Source organism: Bos javanicus, chromosome 17, assembly GCF_032452875.1.
Source record: "Bos javanicus breed banteng chromosome 17, ARS-OSU_banteng_1.0, whole genome shotgun sequence".
In the NCBI taxonomy this organism is placed as follows: domain Eukaryota; kingdom Metazoa; phylum Chordata; class Mammalia; order Artiodactyla; family Bovidae; genus Bos; species Bos javanicus.
The window spans coordinates 3,475,794-3,497,005 of record NC_083884.1 but is presented as its reverse complement, the minus strand read 5'-3'; the positions used below and the strand labels follow the sequence as shown (position 1 = coordinate 3,497,005).

At 37.9% G+C, this 21,212-nt stretch overlaps 1 protein-coding gene across 1 annotated transcript; it reads left to right on the top strand.

Annotated features, from left to right (window-relative positions):
* Positions 1-10,037: 10,037 nt before the first annotated feature.
* Positions 10,038-17,861, top strand: FGB (fibrinogen beta chain). The gene is made up of 9 exons (XM_061383916.1): positions 10,038-10,214; positions 10,439-10,459; positions 12,997-13,188; positions 13,639-13,822; positions 14,791-15,018; positions 15,527-15,640; positions 15,999-16,124; positions 16,335-16,620; positions 17,219-17,861. Exons 1-9 carry the CDS (start codon positions 10,110-10,112, stop codon positions 17,448-17,450), a joined length of 1,488 nt encoding a protein of 495 aa, XP_061239900.1. The 5' UTR covers positions 10,038-10,109; the 3' UTR covers positions 17,451-17,861.
* Positions 17,862-21,212: the final 3,351 nt, after the last annotated feature.

Here is a 21,212-nt window from a genome sequence, read left to right as displayed (position 1 = left end):
TCTTGAGATAATAACGTTTTCTGCCTTACTCACAGCCTTAAATACTTTGATTTAGGGTTGTGGTCGCATGTCCTTTGTTCTCTGGAATGTTAATGCGATTTCTTCAGACGAACTAACAGTTTTAGGGAACTTCCGGAGAGCGCGGGAAGGCTCTTACACGCTATTGCCTTCTTTGAGGGGGCGCCTCCGTGATGCACGTAGCCAGATTGCGCTATTTGGCTGAAAGCCATTAGACGTCTTTGTATTCTTGGCGCCCAGAAACAATTCCACTTACGCTGTCCATCAAGCACTTGTTGAAACAGTTTCAATTTGAGAAATTCTGCAGAATATTTTGGTTTTAATAGCATGTGGCAAAATCTCAAATTTATTTTCCAAAGGTTTTTTTTTAAAGTCTCTCAGAACTCTTGGCCATTTCTTTTATTTTCCACTAATACAGGTTTTTTAAAATTTTAATCTCTCAAAACTCTTGGCATAACTCTTGTTTGCTAGTTGTCCAATGATAAATGTGGCTTCAACAATGCCAGGGTACAGTTGGCCACAGTGGGGAGAAGAAAAACATATGAAGACAAGGCATTTTTATATATTAATATATACAGACTGGTGCCAAAAGATGGGCATTTTCTTTTATACCCAGGTAGACTCTGCAGTTGGCGATCATTGTACCTATATTTCTAGGTAAGAAGGAAAATTGATGGAACTGGATATTTGCAAATTTGAATAGACGAACGTTTTATTGGCTCTCCTGTTCTTTAACCATAGTTATTTTCTGCAGATCTTGTCATCAGAGCACCTGCTTTAAGAGGGAGAAAAATCTATCAAAGTATAGCAATGTGAGTTGATCATCTCATTTAAAAATTAATTTTTAATTCATTATAAACGTTAAGATCATGCATGTATTTGAAAATACAATCATCTCTGAGTTTGAGTGTAAGTTTGGCTTTAAGGGGATTTCCCTGGTGGGTCAAACGGTAAAAGAATCTGCCTTCCATGAAGGAGACTTGGGTCAATCCATGGGTCAGGAAGATCCCCTGGAGAAGGGAATTACTACACACTTAAGTATTCTTGGCTGGAGAATTCCATGGACAGAGGAGTCTGGCCAGCGACAGTCCATGTGGTCGCAAAGAATAGGCAGTAACTGAGCGACTAACACTTCACTTGGCCTAAAGAAGTAATTTTCAATAACAGTGGCCACTAATAGCAGCCCTTGCAAGGAAATGCTGTAATATAAAATGTATACTTGGAAAATAAATCAGAGTATAACTTACTGTTAGATAGAAATAATTATATAAAACAACATGATGTTACAGGGCAATAAAATTACAGAAAAGAAAACAAGATTCTAATATATCTATGGCAATATAGATGAAGAAGACATGGTACATATATACAATGGAATATTAGTCATAAAGGACAAAATAATGCCATTTGGAGCAACATAGATGGACCTAGTGATTGCCTGAGTGAAGAGATTGTACCGAGTGAAGTCAGAGAAACACAAATATGTGCTGTCACTTATATGTGGAATCTAAAACAAATGGTACAAATGAACTTACCTACAAAATAGAAACAGAGTTACAGATGGAGAAAATAGACTTATGGTTACCAGAGAGTAAGGGGGAGGGATAAATTGGAATTGACTTATGCTTACTACTATATATAAAATAGATAACTAAGAAGGACCTACTGTAAAGCACAGGGAACTCTACTCAATACTCTGTAATGGCATATAATAATCTAAAATAATTTAAATAATAATCTAATCTAATTAAAAAATAATCTAAAAAGAGTGGATGCTGCTGCTGCTGCTGCTAAGTCGCTTCAGTCGTGTCCGACTGTGCGACCCCACTCCGTCCATGGGATTTTCCAGGCAAGAGTACTGGAGTGGGGTGCCATTGCCTTCTCCGAAAAAGAGTCAATATATGTATATAAATAACCGATTCACTTTGCTGTACACCTGAAACTAACACAACGTTGTACTCCAATAAAAATCAAAACAAAAACCAACCTTGTCCTGGCTGATACCCAGAGCTGCCTTACTTGAGCAGTAGAGGTCAGTGCTGCTCTTGATAAATGTAGAAGGATTGTTTGCAAAAGTGCACATGGTGAATACTTTATTAATGTATATTATTAGGTCTGTTTGGATGAAGCCTATAGTACAGATTTTAAGGAAAGTCTCCCTTTATTAGTTGAGCTCTTTTTTTTTTAATTCACCAATATAGGAGATCCCTTTATTCCCTATTAAAAGTCAGTAACTTGTATATATGCAGCTAAAACATATAATGGGGGAAAGATCTCATTTATAGCAACAATAAATGAAAAAATATTCAAGACATGAGAAAAATGAAAGGGCATAAAAAGATTTTAATTAATGAAAATGTATCTTATGAAGATTCAAATTTATAAATGTCTGTTATGTCATTGATCTAATCTTGGGCACATTTTACAGAAAATACTGTGAATTTTTGTTTATTTATTTTTGGCTGCACTGTGTCTTTGTTGCTTTGCACGGGCTTGCTCTAGATGTGGTGCATGGGGCTACTCCTCAGTGCACTGGCTTCTCTCCTTGCAGAGCACAGGCTCTCAGGTACACCGGCTTCAGTAGCTGTAGCACGCAGGCTCAGGAGTTGCAACACTCAGGCTCTAGGGCTCAGGCTCAGAAGTTGTGGCCCACAGGCTTAGTCGCTCTGCTGCATGTGCAGTCTTCGTGGATCAGGGATCAAAACTGTGTCCCCTGGATTGACAGGCAGATTCCTATCCACTGCACCACCAGTGAAGTTTGAAAATACTATAAATTAATTCAAGACATTGCTATTAAATAATGAAAAAAAATTTTAATGTTATAAAATACTCCAAATAAAATTTTTGTCATTTTCTACAGAGTTTTAGTGCTGATACTTTTATATATACTTAATATATAAAACTTTAAGTGATTTATTGCATTGTTTGAAAACACAGCTCCTCTTCTAATGCACAATTTATGCTTTTCTTAAAAAAAAAAAAAAAAAAGCCAGCTTGATTCCCAATCAGTTGATCTTAACTTTCCCTTTGAAATAGTTCAGCAGACCCCAGAAGCCATTTCAGCCTAACTTACTAAAAGAAAATGGCGGGGGGGGGGGGCTGTTACTATTTAAAAGGACATTCAGTTCAGTTCAGTCGCTCAGTCATGTCCGACTCTTTGTGACCCCATGAATCGCAACACGCCAGGCCTCCCTGTCCATCACCAACTCCCGGAGTTTACACAAAATCATGTCCATTGAGTTGGTCATGCCATCCAACCATCTCATCCTCTGTCGTCCCCTTCTCCTCCTGCCCCCACTCCCTCCCAGCATCAGTCTTTTCCAATGAGTCAACTCTTCACATGAGGTAGCCAAAGTACTGGAGTTTCAGCTTTAGCATCAGTCCTTCCAATGAACACCCAGGACTGGTCTCCTTTAGAATGGACTGGTTGGATCTCCTTGCAGTCCAAGGGACTCTCAAGAGTCTTATCCAACATCACAGTTCAAAAGCATCAACAGTCCATTTCTCACATCCATACATGACCACTGGAAAAACCATAACCTTGACTAGATGGACTTTTGTTGGCAAAGTAATGTCTCTGCTTTTGAATATGCTATCCAGGTTGGTCATAACTTTCCTTCTAAGGAGTAAGCATCTTTTAATTTCATGGCTACAGTCACCATCTGCAGTGATTTTGGAGCCCAGAAAAATAAAGTCTGACACTGTTTCCACTGTTTCCCCATCTATTTCCCATGAAGTGATGGGACCAGATGGCATGATCTTCGTTTTCTGAATGTTGAGCTTTAAACCAACTTTTTCACTCTCCTCTTTCACTTTCATCAAGAGGCTTTTGAGTTCCTCTTTACTTTCTGCCATAAGGGTGGTGTCATCTGCATATCTGAGGTTATTGATATTTCTCCCGGCAATCTTGATTCCAGCTTGTGCTTCTTCCAGCCCAGCGTTTCTCATGATGTACTCTGCATATAAGTTAAATAAACAGGGTGACAATATACAGCCTTGACGGACTCCTTTTCCTATTTGGAACCAGTCTGTTGTTCCATGTCCAGTTCTAACTTGCTTCCTGACCTGCATACAGCTTTCTCAAGAGGCAGGTCAGGTGGTCTGGTATTCCCATCTCTTTCAGAATTTTCCACAGTTTATTGTGATCCACATAGTGAAAGGCTTTGGCTTAGTCAATAAAGCAGAAATAGATGTTTTTCTGGAACTCTCTTGCTTTTTGATGATCCAGCGGATGTTGGCAATTTGATCTCTGGTTCCTCTGCCTTTTCTAAAACCAGCTTGAACATCTGGAAGTTCACGGTTCACATATTGCTGAAGCCTGGCTTGGAGAATTTTGAGCAGTACTTTACTAGCATGTGAGATGAGTGCAATTGTGAGTAGTTTGAACATTCTTTGGCATTGCCTTTCTCTGGGATTGGAATGAAAACTGACCTTTTCCAGTCCTGTGGCCACTGCTGAGTTTTCCAAATTTGCTGACATATTGAGTACAGCACTTTCACAGCATCATCTTTCAGGATTTGAAATAGCTCAATTGGAATTCCATCACCTCCACTAGCTTTGTTCATAGTGATGCTTTCTAAGGCCCACTTGACTTCACATTCCAGGATGTCTGGCTCTAGGTGAGTGATCACACTATCATGATTATCTGGGTCATGAAGATCTTTTTTGTACAGTTCTTCTGTGTATTCTTGCCACCTCTTAATACCTTCTGCTTCTGTAAGTCCATACCATTTCTGTCCTTTATTGAGCCCATCTTTGCATAAAATGTTCTCTTGGTATCTCTAATTTTCTTGAAGAGATCTCTAGTCTTTCCCATTCTGTTGTTTTCCTCTATTTCTTTGCATTGATCACTGAGTAAGGCTTCTCAGAGATTTGGCAGAAGAGTCAAATGGTTAAGTTTAGAAGTTTTGATGGCTTCTGCTGCTGATGTTGGTAGACTTTCTCTCTAGAATGCTGCCATAAATATACATCTAGCCAATCAACCTGATTATTTTCTTAGCTTATTTCCTTCACAAACATGAATTTCGGGAAGAGAAGCTGATAGGGCTGGCCTGGGTAAGGGATCTACCCCTACTGAGTCACCTGTGGCTAGAAGGTCAAGGTATCACAAGGTATCACTAACAGGACCACAGGAGCTGCACTCCTGCATTTTAGGGGTCATTCCAAGAGAAGGGAGTGGCATTCCAAATTCCAAAATGGTTGTCACAACATTGTGGTTTTGAGTCTAATGGGACAGAAGTAAAACAGCATCTCTGTCTTTTCTCCAGCTCCTGTGATCAGCATTGTGTTGAAGGGAAAGAAATGTCCTATTTGTCTCATTATTGCCATGGTCTATATCAGCTTTTTAATATCGATAGAAATCTCCTCTGTCCATGGGATTCTCCAGATAAGAATTCTGGAGTGGGTAGCCATTCCCTACTCCAGGGGAACTTCCTAACCTAGGGATCAAACCTGTGTCTCCTGAATTGCAGGCAGATTCTTTACTGCCTGAGCCGCCAGGGACGCCTATCAGCTTCCTTAAGAAAAGCAAATTGGCATTGACCAATCAGTAGAAGGAAACTCTCCACAGGAGACAGAGCTATCTTACCCTTCTTCCCTGCAGTGTGCTTTCCCATTGCTAAACAATCATGGCTGTCACTGCCACCCTGGTCTCAGGCTTGCCCATCAACGCCCTGGTCTAAGTCTTCAGTATTAATTTCTCCGTGGCTAGTGGTTCTCAAAGCATGGTTCATGGCAAGAAAACAAACAAAAAGACCATACAGAGACTAACAATGATTTAATATTGTTCTCAAAGCCTGTGTCAGTTTAAACAAAGAGAATCAATATTTAATTCTGTTCATTCAATCATTCACTCATTCTATGTTCACAAACTAGTTCAATGGATATTAATACTTGTCAAAACCTATCATGTGAAGCATGATAGCATATTCAAAAGCAGAGACATTACTTTGCCAACAAAGGTCCGTCTAGTCAAGGCTATGGTTTTTCCTGTGGTCATGTATGGATGTGAGAGTTGGACTGGGAAAAAGGCTGAGTGCCAAAGAATTGATGCTTTTGAACTGTGGTGTTGGAGAAGACTCTTGAGAGTCCCTTGGACTGCAAGGAGATCCAACCAGTCCATTCTGAAGGAGATCAGCCCTGGGATTTCTTTGGAGGGAATGATGCTAAAGCTGAAACTCCAGTATTTTGGCCACCTCATGTGAAGAGTTGACTCATTGGAAAAGACTCTGATGCTGGTAGGGATTGGGGGCAGGAGGAGAAGGGGACGACAGAGGATGAGATGGCTGGATGGCATCACTGACTCGATGGACATGAGTCTGAGTGAACTCCGGGAGTTGGTGATGGACAGGGAGGCCTGGTGTGCTGCGATTCATGGTGTCGCAAAGAGTCGGACACGACTGAGTGACTGATCTGATCTGATCATGCGAAGAGTTGATTCATTGGAAAAGACCCTGATGCTGGGAGGGATTGGGGGCAGGAGGAGAAGGGGACGACAGAGGATGAAATGGCTGGAAGGCATCACCGACTCGATGGACATGAGTTTATGTAAACTCCGGGAGTTGGCGATGGACAGGGAGGCCTGGGATGCTGCAATTCATGGGGTCGCAAAGAGTCAGACACAAGTGAGTGACTGAACTGAACTGATTATGTGCCAGGTGTCTGATATAACTATATAGTCACTCAAACCACAAGTTTCAAGTCCAAAAGCGTTTTCAAGTCATTTTTCCCTGGGAAGAAGTTTTGGGTCTGTAAGTTACTGTTGCCAAAGCTTCACATTTCCCCTGCTTTGGCACAGGGTTTCAGGTTCAGCATATATAAGCAATTTTTTATTTTTGTCTACCCCTCTAAACACAAGGACTTCCCTAGTGGCTCAGATGGTAAAGCGTCTGTCTACAATGAGGGAGACATGGGTTTGATCCCTGGGTTGGGAAGATGTGCTGGAGAAGGAAATGGCAATCTACTCCAGTACTATTGCCTGGAAAATCCCATGGACAGAGGAACTTGGTAGGCCACAGTCCATTGGGTCGCAAAGAGTTGGACACAACTGAGTGACTTCACTTTCATTTCCTTTCTAAACACAAAGCTTTGTGAGGACAGGGTCCTTGTCTATCTTGGTGACCAAAGTATCCTTGGCCTCTAGCACAAGGTAGGTGCTCCATAAACATTTGATGAACACAGATGGCCTTGTGTGCTATTACTGAGCCTGACTTGAATTGTATCAAGGACAAATGCATTGACGATCAGTGCCGGCAAGTCCACCCTTCTTGCCAGAGAGCTGCTGGGCAGAACGGATTATTTCTGTTTTCTCTGTCACTGATTTACTGCCCTTGACTTACGTAAGGGGATCAGCTACAACAAAGAACCCTGCACTATTGATCTAAAAGTATAACTGAACAAATAGTACTCCCTTCCTCCTCCACCAATGGCATCAACGTTTAAAAAAAAAAAAAAATGAAGTATTTTAGTAAGCAGAATCTCTGCAAATGTATTTCTTCTCACTGAAAATACAGAAATTTACTGTGTAATATTACACACTTTAAGGTGTTGGTATAGCTGTATAAAACTCTATGAAAACTCTAGCAATAACTAGGCTTAAACTCATAGTTATTACCACTCCATCAGTCATGCCTCTCACACAGATATGAATATCCAACCCACACTCACATATTACAATGAAAATGTAAGAGAAAACAAAGGGTAAGACACTATAGTCTCAAGAAAAAATGGCTGGCCAATTCAACAACAGCAAACCCAGGCCATATCTTTACCATGTTTTCGTTTTGTTGGGCAATATGTTGTAATGGGCACAGAGTGTGAACTGTCTGATTAGACAGACATGGGTCAAGTCCTGGTACCAGTACACCTTGAGTTCTTTACTTAACCTCTTGAGCCTGTGTTTCATCATTTTTAGAATTTAAAGTAAATAAGTGATTATTAGAACTTGGCATTTGAGGCCTGTTTCAATGAAAAGATAGTTCATTCATTCTTTCTATGATTTTTTTAATCAAATGCCTACTATTTCTTATTCACCAGTGTATCCTCAGCTTCTATTACACTGCTTGTCACATAGAAAGCCCTCAAGAGCTATTTGTGGAATGAATGTTCTGTCTCAGTCTTATGGAATGTGAATTCTAGTAGCTTCCTTCACTTTCCTGGTGATAATGGTTAGAATGCCTGTCAGAACAGAACAGAAAAGTGAGACTGTAAAGGAATTTTCACTTTAATGTTATGCAAGGTACTGTAATATACTAGAAGGAATTTTAAAAATTAACAGACCTCTGGAAATTAAATAATGGTCCTACTGCTAGTTGATGTAATGTCAGTGTTTGAAAATGAAGTAATAATGTGATAATGTTATCTCAAAAGAAAAAGCATTTTTAGTTTTCTTGACATAGTCAATCGTTTTAAATCAGCAAAAGTCTGACATCATTAAAACCCTGTCCAGATGGTTAAAATGGACTTTTTCTCAGTTACATTTTGAAGGAAAGTATTATTGCATCTTATTCTAATTAACATGCAGATACATACATCTGTTTTCCTCAGAGTGTGTATTCTTCTAAGAAAGTCTGTCAGTCGTGTACGACTCTTTGTGACCCCATGGACTGCAGCACACCAGGCTCCTCTGTTCATGGAGATTCTCCAAGCAAGAATACTGGAGTGAGTTGCCATGCCCTTCTCCAGGGGATCTTCCCAACATAGGGATTGAACCCAGGTCTCTGGCTTTGAAGGTGGATTCTTTACCATCTGAGCCACCAGGGAAACCCAATGAATGAGATGTAAATTTGGAATAATTCAGTCAATTATTTTTCTTATTTTAAACTCAATACTTTGATTCTATAAATCTGAGTTAAAAAGATTTAGGAATGCAACTTAAGCTATCCAGAGAAGAAAGAAATTTAATGTGTCTCATTCCATTATCAGCAGTCCGTTTCCAAGCATTGTTTAAAACATACTCTTCAGATCCAAACCTGGGTCTTTTTAATAAAATCACTTAAAATTGAATGACAAAGTTTTCACTTTCCATACCAAAAAACCCAGAAAATGCTGTAAAGCAGCACACTTGCTAGGATTTACACCATTGGCTTTGGTTTTCCTATTGATTATTGTAAGAGTTGTTAATCCTGATTGCAAAAAAACAATGAAAAGATAAGAGAGATGCATTTGTTAGCTTATAGGAAATCATGAAAGGAAATGGGACACATTTAGTGTCTGAACTTATATTTAAAATAGGTAAATGAAGGCTTCCCTGATAGATCGGACACGACTGAGAGACTTTCACTTTCTTTTCACTTTAAATGAAGGCTTCACTAATGTTAAAATAACATTGTTTTAAAGATAATATAAAATAAATTTTAAATATCTATCCAGTCACCATAATAATGATTTTCATTTAGGAATCTATAATCTACTAATCATTTTAATACAGTTTACAATTATTTGAAAATTTTAATGTATCAATAAAGAACAAAATATGAAAACTGGTTAGAGCAAAAAATGACTGCATTTTCTTTTTGATGTTAGTCTATCGTAGCATAAGGCATGAATATTAATTTTGCTATTCTGATTAATGTCTGAAAGATAAGATGAACATATGGTAATGTAATTCTTGAGTCTAGTGGCCTTTTCAAAAACTAAATTACAGGATTACCTCCAAACAACATTTATGGTAAACCTTTAGTGAGTTCACAGTGTTAGTGGGTGCCTTGTAAGTAGGTCCAATATTTTGTGCTCAGATTAAAAGTATTTTTTTCTTCACACATTCTTTGGGAGCCTGTGTAGCATCCACATTAATTTACAGGAAATATAATACACAGCTCTTTTAGGAATGTCCCAATTTCCCATCATATTGTCCAATTAAATGAACTGAGGAACTTTGGTGTTACTAAACTTGGCCGACAGAGAACAATTGTATGACAAGTAAATAAGTCTTGCTGGGAAGATGTTGCTTAAGGGATAAAATGGTTCAGTCAACAAGTGAACCAAAAAATTAAATGTTAACTAAGGAAGGTAACCACTTGAAAAGGGATAGCTAACAGAGGATTCAGGTATATATAGGACTGAAGATCTCTCAGTTAAGTCCAAAGCGAAGGATGATTTCTTGCAACTTCGAAAAATTTAAAACCATGAAACATCTATTACTGCTACTTTTCTGTGCTTTTATAGTTCAGGCCCAATTTCCTACTGACTATGACGAGGTGACTTTTACATATTATTATATTCTTACTAACACTATTAATATAACATATAACCAAATCATAATCATATCTGAATTTTAATGAAATTAGCATTGATTTTAGTTATGAAATTGAATTGTTAATTTCTAGGACCTATTTTATTTAAAGAATGTTGTATAGTATTTCTTACATAAAAACAAAATAATAATTTCTCATTTTCTGCTTTATCACCTTTATTTTCCCAGGGACAAGATGACAGACCTAAGGTAAGATGTGCTTTTATTGATTGTTGTCCCGAGTAGTATGATTTTCATTTAGTTCTAGCAATATGTTTTTATAATCTGAGAACAAAAACTTGAAAATTTCACAGACTATAAAATAAAAGAGCAGTATTTTAAAAGAAAAAAGCTGTAATTGCTGGGTAGCTTTTTGGTGAAGCAAGGTAATATGTAGCTCCTGAAATTATTGGCTATTGGTAAATGAAAATTGTGAACTAAATCTAAAAGTAAAATAGATCACATTCTGTGATAGAAGATTAAAAATTGTTTTTTATTGAGAAATTTATATATTGTTATTGTTAATGGTTATGAAATATAGCACTCCATTTAGTTTATTCATTTATAGAACAGTTTTGCCTCAAGTATCACTCCTCCTGGTTTGAAGATGTCAAAATACAAAAATACATTTAGAAAAATGACACTTTAAGAATTTAAATTTTATTATCAGGTGACTCCTGATCTAATTACCTGTATATAACATAGTATCTGCCACACTAGAAAGAAAAGTGCACAGTGAATAAAGTAATTAAATGAAGTGATTCATTTTGGATCATTTGTTGAATTTAAATGGAACCTAATATATAGCTCCTGAAATAATATATAGCTCCTTTTAATTATCAAAGTATACATATAAAAAGATAGTTATATGGTTAATTGAGTTAGGTAAGAAAAATGTAAAGAATGTGTAAGAGTCAACTTTTATAAAGCAGTAGGCTAAGCACTTTTACATTCCTGCTCACTGACTAAAATACACAGAGATAGTTTACTTATTTATCCTTCCAACTGGATTTTCTAGTTTTAGTTATTAAATAATAATAAGTGGTCTTATTAAAAAATAAGTGGTCTTCATAAACCTAAATATTCATATAATTTCTTTTAAACATTTTTCATTTCCTTTTCTCTAGTAAAGCTAGATTACCATTGCTACCTTTCTAATGATACTCTAAATAAAAAGAAAGTACTTCTGTTATAATTTGATTTGTAATAAACAGATGAATCACATTTCATAAAATTTATGTTAGAACAGACCATCTTTGACTGTGACCATATATCTTCAAAACAATATATATTTCCTACAAATCTTCATACATGATTATTTTTATTGCAATTACACATAACATACTGTAGTTTAATTTCAGAAGTTAAGCAGGGGAATCTGGCCAGGTTTAAAGCCTAGCACTCTCCTACTAAATGTATTGTCTCTTACTGAATAAATGATAGTAAAATTCCAAATACAGTCATTCAGTGACCTCTAGACCCACCAGATAGCTGAGCTTAGTCTCTGGTGCAAATCTAGTCCTTTGTTAATTTTTAATTAAACCCTGAAAATGAAAGGTGTGGTGGTGGTGGTGGTGGTTTAGTTGTTAAGTCGTGTCCGACTCTGCGACCCCATGGACTGTATAGCCCACCAGGCTCCTCTGTCCATGGAATTCTCCAGGCTAGAATACTGGAGTGGGTTGCCATTTCCTTCTCTACCTGAAAGGTGTAATTACTGACAAAGACCGTATGATGATAATAAAGTTAATCCAGGCCAGCACTTTTGCATTGTATTGCATATTTTCCACTTCACTATCTTTTAATGTTATATTTTAATTAGCAAATAATTTCATTGCAATGCACATAACCTAAGAATTATTTAAATGAAATAATTATTTTAAATGAGAAAATCATGGCATTTGATAAAGAAATCATGTAAGAAATTTCATGAGAATGATTTGACAATTTTGTTAATAGACAAGATTGGAGTTAGTAGTGGAAAAGCCACTTACACTGTAGTATCTGTTACTGTTATGTGTGATTGCAATAAAGATAATAATGAGAACTTAATATGTGCCAGGCACTCTTCTAAGGGTGTCACATGCAGTAAGTCATTTAATCCTTAAAATCATCTTATATAGCAGATATTATGACTACCTTTATTTTAGAGATAAAGTAATTCACCCGCAGTCTTTAGAACTAGAAAGTGGTGTGGGCCAAGACTTGAAACCAAGTAGTCTGACTCCAGAATACCTTATTCCTTTACAAACGTGTTAGAGTCAATTGGTGTCTTATTACAAATACATTTGTTTTTAATAAATCTATATTGCCACTTAAGTATTATTAACTAAGAGCTAGTGAAATAATCAGTTCATAAAAATTAAAAGTGATAATTACTGGAATTTAGTAATCCAAGTGGCTTGAGAACATTTTTTCCTCCTGACAGTATAGATTTCATAGTATTTTGTGTGTTCTAATGTATAGATTTCAGGAATCTGAGTTCATTGCTATTCATCATCTGATGCAACTTTTTTTAAGGACTCTTTTTAAAACTCCTCAAGGTACAATAGCTCTTTGCACTGTTTTTCTTTCTGCTCTTACTAAAGAGACCTGAGGAACCTATTGATTTGCCAACAATAGCTAGTCAGTTGATGGTCCTTAAGCAAATCATAGTTTACTAACCTAAGTTATAAAATGAGACTGTTGGAATACTACATCTCAAGTTTTCCACAACACTCTTCGTTTTATTTCTGCCTGGCCCCCTGAAGGTAGGTTTGGGTGCCCGCGGTCATCGGCCCTATGACAAGAAGAAGGAAGAGGCCCCCAGCCTGAGACCTGTGCCCCCTCCCATCAGCGGAGGTGGCTATCGGGCTCGTCCCGCCACAGCAACTGTGGGCCAGAAGAAAGTGGAGAGAAAGCCCCCTGACGCTGATGGCTGCCTGCACGCGGACCCGGATCTGGTGGGTGCACTCATGGCTCTGACCGCCGTGGGCCTCCCGTGTGGAGAAGCCCGCATTCATGTGTCTTCCTGATGAGCACTGACCCACGTTACCATCACTGTCATTTTGCTTGCTTCTTTTGGATGTAAATACAGAACATAAACTTACTGGGCCTTGGGCTAAGGGTGCTTTTCTAGTTTTCTTTGGTCTGCAGCCAAGATTACAAATCAGGACACAGGATGTTCCCTCTTCTTCATACTTGCCCACTTTGTCTGTTCAGGTGGTAATACTTTCATACCTAATTACCTTTGTTCTATGGTAAGGATTATTTTTAATCTTCAGAGAATTATAATGGTGAGTCTAGAACTTCTGGTCTTATATAAAGAAAGATATCATTGAATTTTCACTATGTGCTTGTTTTGCAAATACCTCAATCCTACATCTGATGTTGGCTATTTTCTTTGTATATAGGGTGTGTTGTGTCCTACAGGATGTAAGTTGCAAGATACTTTGGTAAGACAGGAGAGACCAATCCGAAAGAGTATAGAAGATTTACGTAAAACTGTGGACTCTGTTTCCCGGACCTCTTCTTCCACCTTTCAATATATAACTCTGCTAAAAAACATGTGGAAAGGAAGGCAGAATCAAGTACAAGGTAGATATCCTTGTGGTTTCTGTTTGATTCTATTACAAAATTGAAACTGTCAGAGTGCCATGGGAACGCACAGTTCTGAGAAGATCCAGGTCTCTAGATGAGCCTGGGTAGTTCAGTATGAGCCTGATTACCCCAAGGTCCTCACTTAGGCATCTTCACCTGCAGCTTGTTTGTAATAGTAATAGTATTGTAATACTAGTAATAGTATTGTAATACTATGTAATAGTTTGTAAGCACTATTCAACTCTAACTCTCAGTCTGGCATCAGAAAGGATGATTTTCTGTGAAAATTTTTACTGTGAGTCCTTATTTTTATTCAATAAGAAACTTATGACTCTGAAGACAATATATTCCCAGAGTGAAAATTTAGCATTTATAGATTTAACCTTTGACATTTTAAATATACGTGTCTATGATATCTTCAGTTGAATTGCAAATAATGATCCCATCATTTGAAACTTGAGATCTGAATTTCGAGTGGTATTGGCCTGGTGGTTAGGAATCAGCTAGTGACTGACTGGCCATAGGTATCTCAGGGAGTAGCCTACCCAAATCTGGACATTTTTTCAAAGGAATCATGGCATTTCTCTTGCATATTTCTGCTGCAGTTATGTGAGATGGATAAGTAAATTAAGTGTATGTACTCTATAAGATGTTGAACTTCTGAGATGGAACTTCTGCTTTCTCCTCTTTTCCTTATCAAAGAAATAAATAAACAACTTATTGAATATATCATTAGGCTTAATTTTTACCTTAATCTAAGGTAAATTACTAGTGTAGTGACTATACTTTATGTTAATTTATGTATGCCATGGACCAAATAATTTTCCCTAAGTGCAACTACATATCACGACTGCCCGATGCCCGAGTCTAGTCTATTCTCAAAATCAAAATCATGATTGTATAGTTGAATACATTTAATTTTTCGTCAAGAGAAAACGCTAACCATCCCTACACAATTTTTCCAGATAATGAAAACGTAGTAAACGAGTACTCCTCACATTTGGAAAAGCACCAGTTATATATAGATGAGACTGTGAAGAATAATATCCCAACTAAGCTTCGTGTGCTCCGTTCAATTCTGGAGAATTTGAGAAGCAAAATACAAAAATTAGAATCGGATGTCTCAACTCAGATGGAATACTGCCGCACCCCGTGTACTGTTACTTGCAATATTCCTGTGGTGTCTGGCAAAGGTAACTAGTTAAAATATATTTCTAGAAGGTTACGGAAGAATTCACACTCTCTAAGAATAAGAGAACTGAAACAAGTTCAGTAGATTTCCCCCAACAGATCCTAAGTACCTCTCAGCACATCATGAAGATATCCCCAGCATACCTAATGCACTCACCAGCTTTTGAAGAGTAGGAAGCAGCGTGATGATGCTGGTAGCTCAATGGGTGTAATGTACATACTTGCTTGAATAGATGGGAACCATGGATAGATGCAGGGACTTCTCCATCACATGTGTTCTGGAAGTTTATGGATATCAAGATATAAAAGGTGGAGAAGGGCTTTTTCACTCCCTTGGAAGATTACGAGTGTGATTTTTAGTAAGAGGAAGCATCAGTTTCTGTAACATTTATCCTCAAATATCTAAAATAAAACATTCTTTAGTAATCAGTTATCTTACAAACTTGGTGACTAAATACAAAGTAATGATGTTGTATTCCCTAAATACAATTTGTTCTCCTATGATTGCAGAATGTGAGGAAATCATCAGGAATGGAGGTGAAACATCTGAAATGTACCTCATTCAGCCTGAGGATTCTAGCAAACCATATAGAGTATACTGTGATATGAAAACGGAAAAAGGAGGTACGTGTTTGATAGCTTTTGACTATTATGCTGAAATTATTTTGATACCATAAAATGCCAGGAAATAAAATCTAGCTTTAACAAAACTAACAATGAGTCATTTGATTTGGAATACAATCTGATATTTTAGAAGTTATAAAATATTTATGATTCACAGTTTTGGGTAAAAGATAAAGCACTTGCAGTTTCCAAAGATTTTTCAAGTTTTCCTTTCACATTTATTTCCTTATTATATCTATTTAAGGACACTAAATATCAGTGGGCATAAATTAAATGGACAAGGAAGTCAGATATTGCCCCCAAAGGGTCATTATTTGTTAGTGGTTAATATGTGTTATTTGTTTTCTTTCAACCAAAGGATGGACAGTAATTCAGAACCGTCAAGATGGTAGTGTTGACTTTGGCAGGAAATGGGATCCATATAAACAAGGATTTGGAAATATTGCAACCAATGCAGAAGGGAAGAAATACTGTGGTGTACCAGGTAACAACTGGGAGTACAAAATAAGACCATTCTTTATTTAGATTTTTTTCCGTTTAAAAAATATAGTGTTGGTAGTCTGCTTTTAGGAGTTTTAGGAGGTTAAGAAGTATTTACAAAAGGAGCATAAAAGCTAATGATAAGAGGGGAAAGGCAGTTTTTTGCTTTCAAAGGTTTTATTTTTGGTGAGATTTTATTTTCTTTTTCCTTTAGGTGAGTATTGGCTTGGAAATGACAGAATTAGCCAGCTTACCAATATGGGACCCACAAAGCTTTTGATTGAAATGGAGGACTGGAAAGGCGATAAGGTGACGGCACTCTACGAAGGATTTACTGTACAGAATGAGGCCAACAAATATCAACTGTCAGTGAGCAAATACAAAGGAACAGCTGGCAATGCCCTCATAGAAGGGGCTTCTCAACTGGTGGGAGAAAACCGGACCATGACCATCCACAACAGCATGTTCTTCAGCACGTACGACAGAGACAACGACGGCTGGTACGTGCTGCTGCTTCTCTCCTGCTTTCAGTGCCACGGCTCATGTTGCTGCCTGGAGTCGTTCATGACAGCAAACATGACTAGTGACTCTCGTTTCCTGGGTAGTTCCTGTGTGCCAGCACTGTACTAAGCTCTCTCTGAAGCACTTCAGCTATAAGGTTGCCACTGCTGTCCTCATTTTACACATGAAGAGTAGCAAGATTAAGTAATTTACCCAACATTACATAACCATAAAAAATACAACTGTAATTTGAGCACAGTTACTTTCTAAGTAGTGAGTACTGAGATAGATTTCTGTATGTCTATCATGGACTGTGTCTTTTGAAACCTCTATTTTGTTTTCTAAGAGTCTGTAACACTAAGAGATATGAAAGCTATCATTTCAGGATAACATAATGAATATTGGTGAATTTGCCACATGGGCCCAGTCATCTCCCTTTCTTGCTATAGGGCACAGAAAGCCCTTGGTGCATTATTGTGACTTTCCATATAGAATCAGAGGGAAGGAATATTGCACCCAGTACTCCTCTGTGGGCTTTGCAAAGAATTAACTTGAGAGCACTGCAGTTGTAATAACTCCAAACAAATTTCCTTTCAGGAAAACTACAGATCCCAGAAAGCAGTGTTCTAAAGAAGATGGTGGTGGATGGTGGTATAACCGATGTCATGCAGCCAATCCCAATGGCAGATACTACTGGGGTGGAGCGTACACCTGGGACATGGCAAAGCACGGCACAGACGATGGAGTGGTGTGGATGAACTGGCAGGGCTCCTGGTACTCAATGAAGAAGATGTCCATGAAGATCAGGCCTTACTTCCCAGAGCAATAGTACCCCCCACACAGAGTATTATTCTTCCACATGTAATAACATTTTTATATATCATGTTATCAGAAATTTTTTTTCATACCTTATATCTCTCTAAAGCTATCAAAATGTAGTTGGTGTGAGTTTTCAGAAAAAGTTTTTAGGACAAATGACATTAAAAACAGCACATGGTTTTCTTTCATATTTGTCATTTCCATTGTGTACCAAGAAGTAACTAAAAGGATGATTGTGGACAGTCAGTGTTCATAATTTCCATTCCAGTGGATTGTGAGAAGTTTCAAATTAGGAAGAGAAATTGAGGTGAAGTAAAATCATGTGTTTAAAATCCACTTTGAACCTCTCTTTATTTATGTAAGATGTATCACAGAAAACTCAAAAAGATTTATTCATTAAACTGGTTTATGTTACAATAAATTAATGTCTTATTTTGTAATCCACGTGGTCACTGAGTTAGGCTTTGAAGCTGTGAGCAGAGAGAAGCATTCACAACCTCAAGCAGCTAACGAGCTGACTGTGGCACCCTGAAGGTTCAGCGTCTCACTGTGCTTCACGAAAAGTCACTGCTCTGCAGGGAGGTAGACTTGAGGACCAGAGAGACCAAGAGCACAGTCCCAGTCAGGTCTTCTCCATTTGGTTTTTGAGGGAAACAGTGAGCTAACAAGCAGCACTTGCCCCTGGAAATTTGGCCTACTGGCCTCAATTGGGTTTTTGTTTTACACGTGGTCACAGCAGAACCAAAACAGAAGTGGATTTCTCTTCTTTCCACTTCTTGGGAAATGAGTATGTCAACTCAAATTTTCTTTCCCTTTGTATTCTCCATCTGCCCTGGGACAACCCTCTGACCCTCTGGCTTCCTTCCCTCCTGCAGGGTCATTGCCCCTGATTTTCATGGAAGCAGTGTCCTGAAGCCCGTGTTGGTCATCTCTGCACCTAAGCAAATGTTCGTTTCTATCATGGCAATGCCATCACTCTCTTAACTCCTCATCATACCTTACCTTTTATCCGGTTTCCCTGCCATAAGTTCTGTCCCATCCCTACCTATATTCAAGCTGTTACTGTTATAATAAATTAATGTAACAGAGTATATTAAGTGTACTAAAAATAGAAAATTGTGCTAAACATAGAAAATTCTGACCAAGTTACTTTCCTACTTAATGTTAGCTTGTTGTTATCTAAGGGTTAAAATCCAGGCTTCTTAGCTGGGAGTGAAAATGGTTTGTTACTTGGTCCCAGCACTGTCTTCTGCCCCTGTCCCCCTTCACCATACACCTACATTCTTGTCACAGTGAATTTTTCACCATGCCAGGAAAGGGCAGGCCCCTTAATATTATGTTCCTGTTTTCAACAGCATCTTTCCTCCAATACCATCTGACAAATTGCTGTTCATTTTCAAGGCTTAATTTAAATGCCATTTGTTAGGTCTACATATCTTTCTCCTTTGCTAGTAATGAGCTCTTGTTAATTTTTGATTCCAGAATCATCTGTCAGAAAGTATGATTTTTATAAATTTATAAATATTATATAATGTATACATTTATATATATTAAAATATATAAATCTTATATTATTAAGACCTTATTGTTCAGTTGTTAAGTCACATCTGACTCTGTGTGACCCAATGGACTGCAGCTCGCCAGGCTTCCCTGTCCTTCACTGTCTCCCAGAGTTTGCTCAAACTCATGTCTATTGAGTTGGTGATGCCATCCAACCATCTCGTCCTCTGTTGTCCCCTTTTCCTCCTGCCCTCAATCTTTCCCAACATCAGGGTCTTTTCCAATGAGTTAGATCTTCAAATCAGGTGGCCAAAGTATTGCAGCTTAAGCTTAACCATCAGTCCTTCCAATGAATATTTGGTGCTGATTTCCTTTAGGATTTTCTTTAAGATCTTGGATAGACCTTTTATAATGTAGAATACATTTTCCAAAAAAAGGTACACATAGAAACTCAGTATGCAAAATACTTGAAAGTAGACGTTTTTAAGCAAGACTGAGTATAGCAAAAGCCCAAGGAAAAAAGGATGGGGAGGTGCAATATCCCTCAGACCTTTGCTCAATCCCCTTATGTACTCAGGACTGAGTGAATTCCTAGAATTTAAAGTAAAGCCACAGATTAAAACCCACTAAAGGAGATAATCCTGTGGTCAATTCTTAGTTAATGTACAGGTATCAGAAACATGGAGATCACACCTAGGTAATACGTAATATCTATCTAGAAAGAAATAAGCATTCTTATGCGAAGAGTTGACTCATTGAAAAAGACCCTAATGCTGGGAGGGATTGGGGGCAGGAGGAGAAGGGGACGACAGAGGATGAGATGGCTGGATGGCATCACCGACTCAATGGATGTGAGTTTGGGTAAACTCCAGGAGTTGGTGATGGACAGGGAGGCCTGGCGTGCTGCGATTCATGGGGTCGCAAAGAGTCGGACATGATTGAGTGACTGAACTGAACTGAACTGAAGGTATCATTTGGTAAAAAATGTTACATATCTGATTTTTGCCCGTTCAAGTTTTAAATTTTTAAATACAGTCAAAAGGTAGTGTCCCCTTGTTAGAGTATATAAAACAGTATCTAAAAACTTTAGCTCATGACTTTTATGAAGATAATAAAAAATGAGTTGAAATTAATAATCTCATATTTTCGCATGAGAACTATAACATATTTCTTATACAATTAAGACTGAAAGTATAAAACAAATTGTGGAGGACATGGAAACTCACTCCAGTATTGTCTTCTTGCCTGGAGAATCCCCATGGACAGAGGAGGCATGCAAGCTACAGTCCATGGGGTCACAAAGAGTCAGACACAACTGAGTGACTAAACCCAGCACAGCATATATAGTTCATTAGAGCTATGAAGGATATATGAACCTGGGACATAAACTTCCCATTCCTCTGCATTTAGGAACCAAGGAAAAACAGATAACTAATATAACTAAAGGCCTGTTTTTTAAAATGAACATATGTGGGGCAAAAACATGCATTATCTAACATATCACAAACCACAGTAGTTGAGCCAACACTTCTGTTTAACCATTGCACACTGAAATACCATGTACAATGATCATCTAAACCTGCAGAACTTATTTAAAACACAGAGTTCCTGGTCTCAACCTAGGTTTATTGCATCAGAGTCTCTACATGGGAAGATGGAAAAAAAATATTTTTTAAATAAATGACCCTAAGAGATTCTGATCAGTGGCTGGACTTCAGAACAAGTGAGTCAGGCTGTGTTTGCATTCTCCAGAGACTCCTGTCTTTCTTATCTAGCACTTTTTCCACTCAAGTGGTGACTATGAGGCAATATTTAGAGAAAGAGGTCATCTTTGAGATTACGTGACTTCACAGATAACCACTGCTTATGTTTAAGATCCAGTTTGGGTTTAGCAACATGATCCCCAAATACTTGAACCACTATTTCTACTCTGGTATCTATCAGTCTCAGGTGATTCTTTAGTTGGACTTTTAGTTTTTCTGAGGTGTAGAAACAAATGAGAGATGCTACCTACCTTTTTGTACGTAGAGCTGAAGCTGTGGTTCTGAACACTATGCACCCCCACACTGTGCCGTGTGATTTGATGATCCCTCCTTGAGTTTCCTCTGCCGTGCAGCTCTGCACCAAGTCACAGTGTGCTGGTGTGTTACGGCTAAACCTAGGAAAGGGAATAAGTTCTGTTTATTTTAACATCAATTGTGGGTTGTTGCTTTTTTTTTTTTTTGGCCACACAAATTCACATGTGGGTTCTTCGTTCCCTGACCAGGGATCA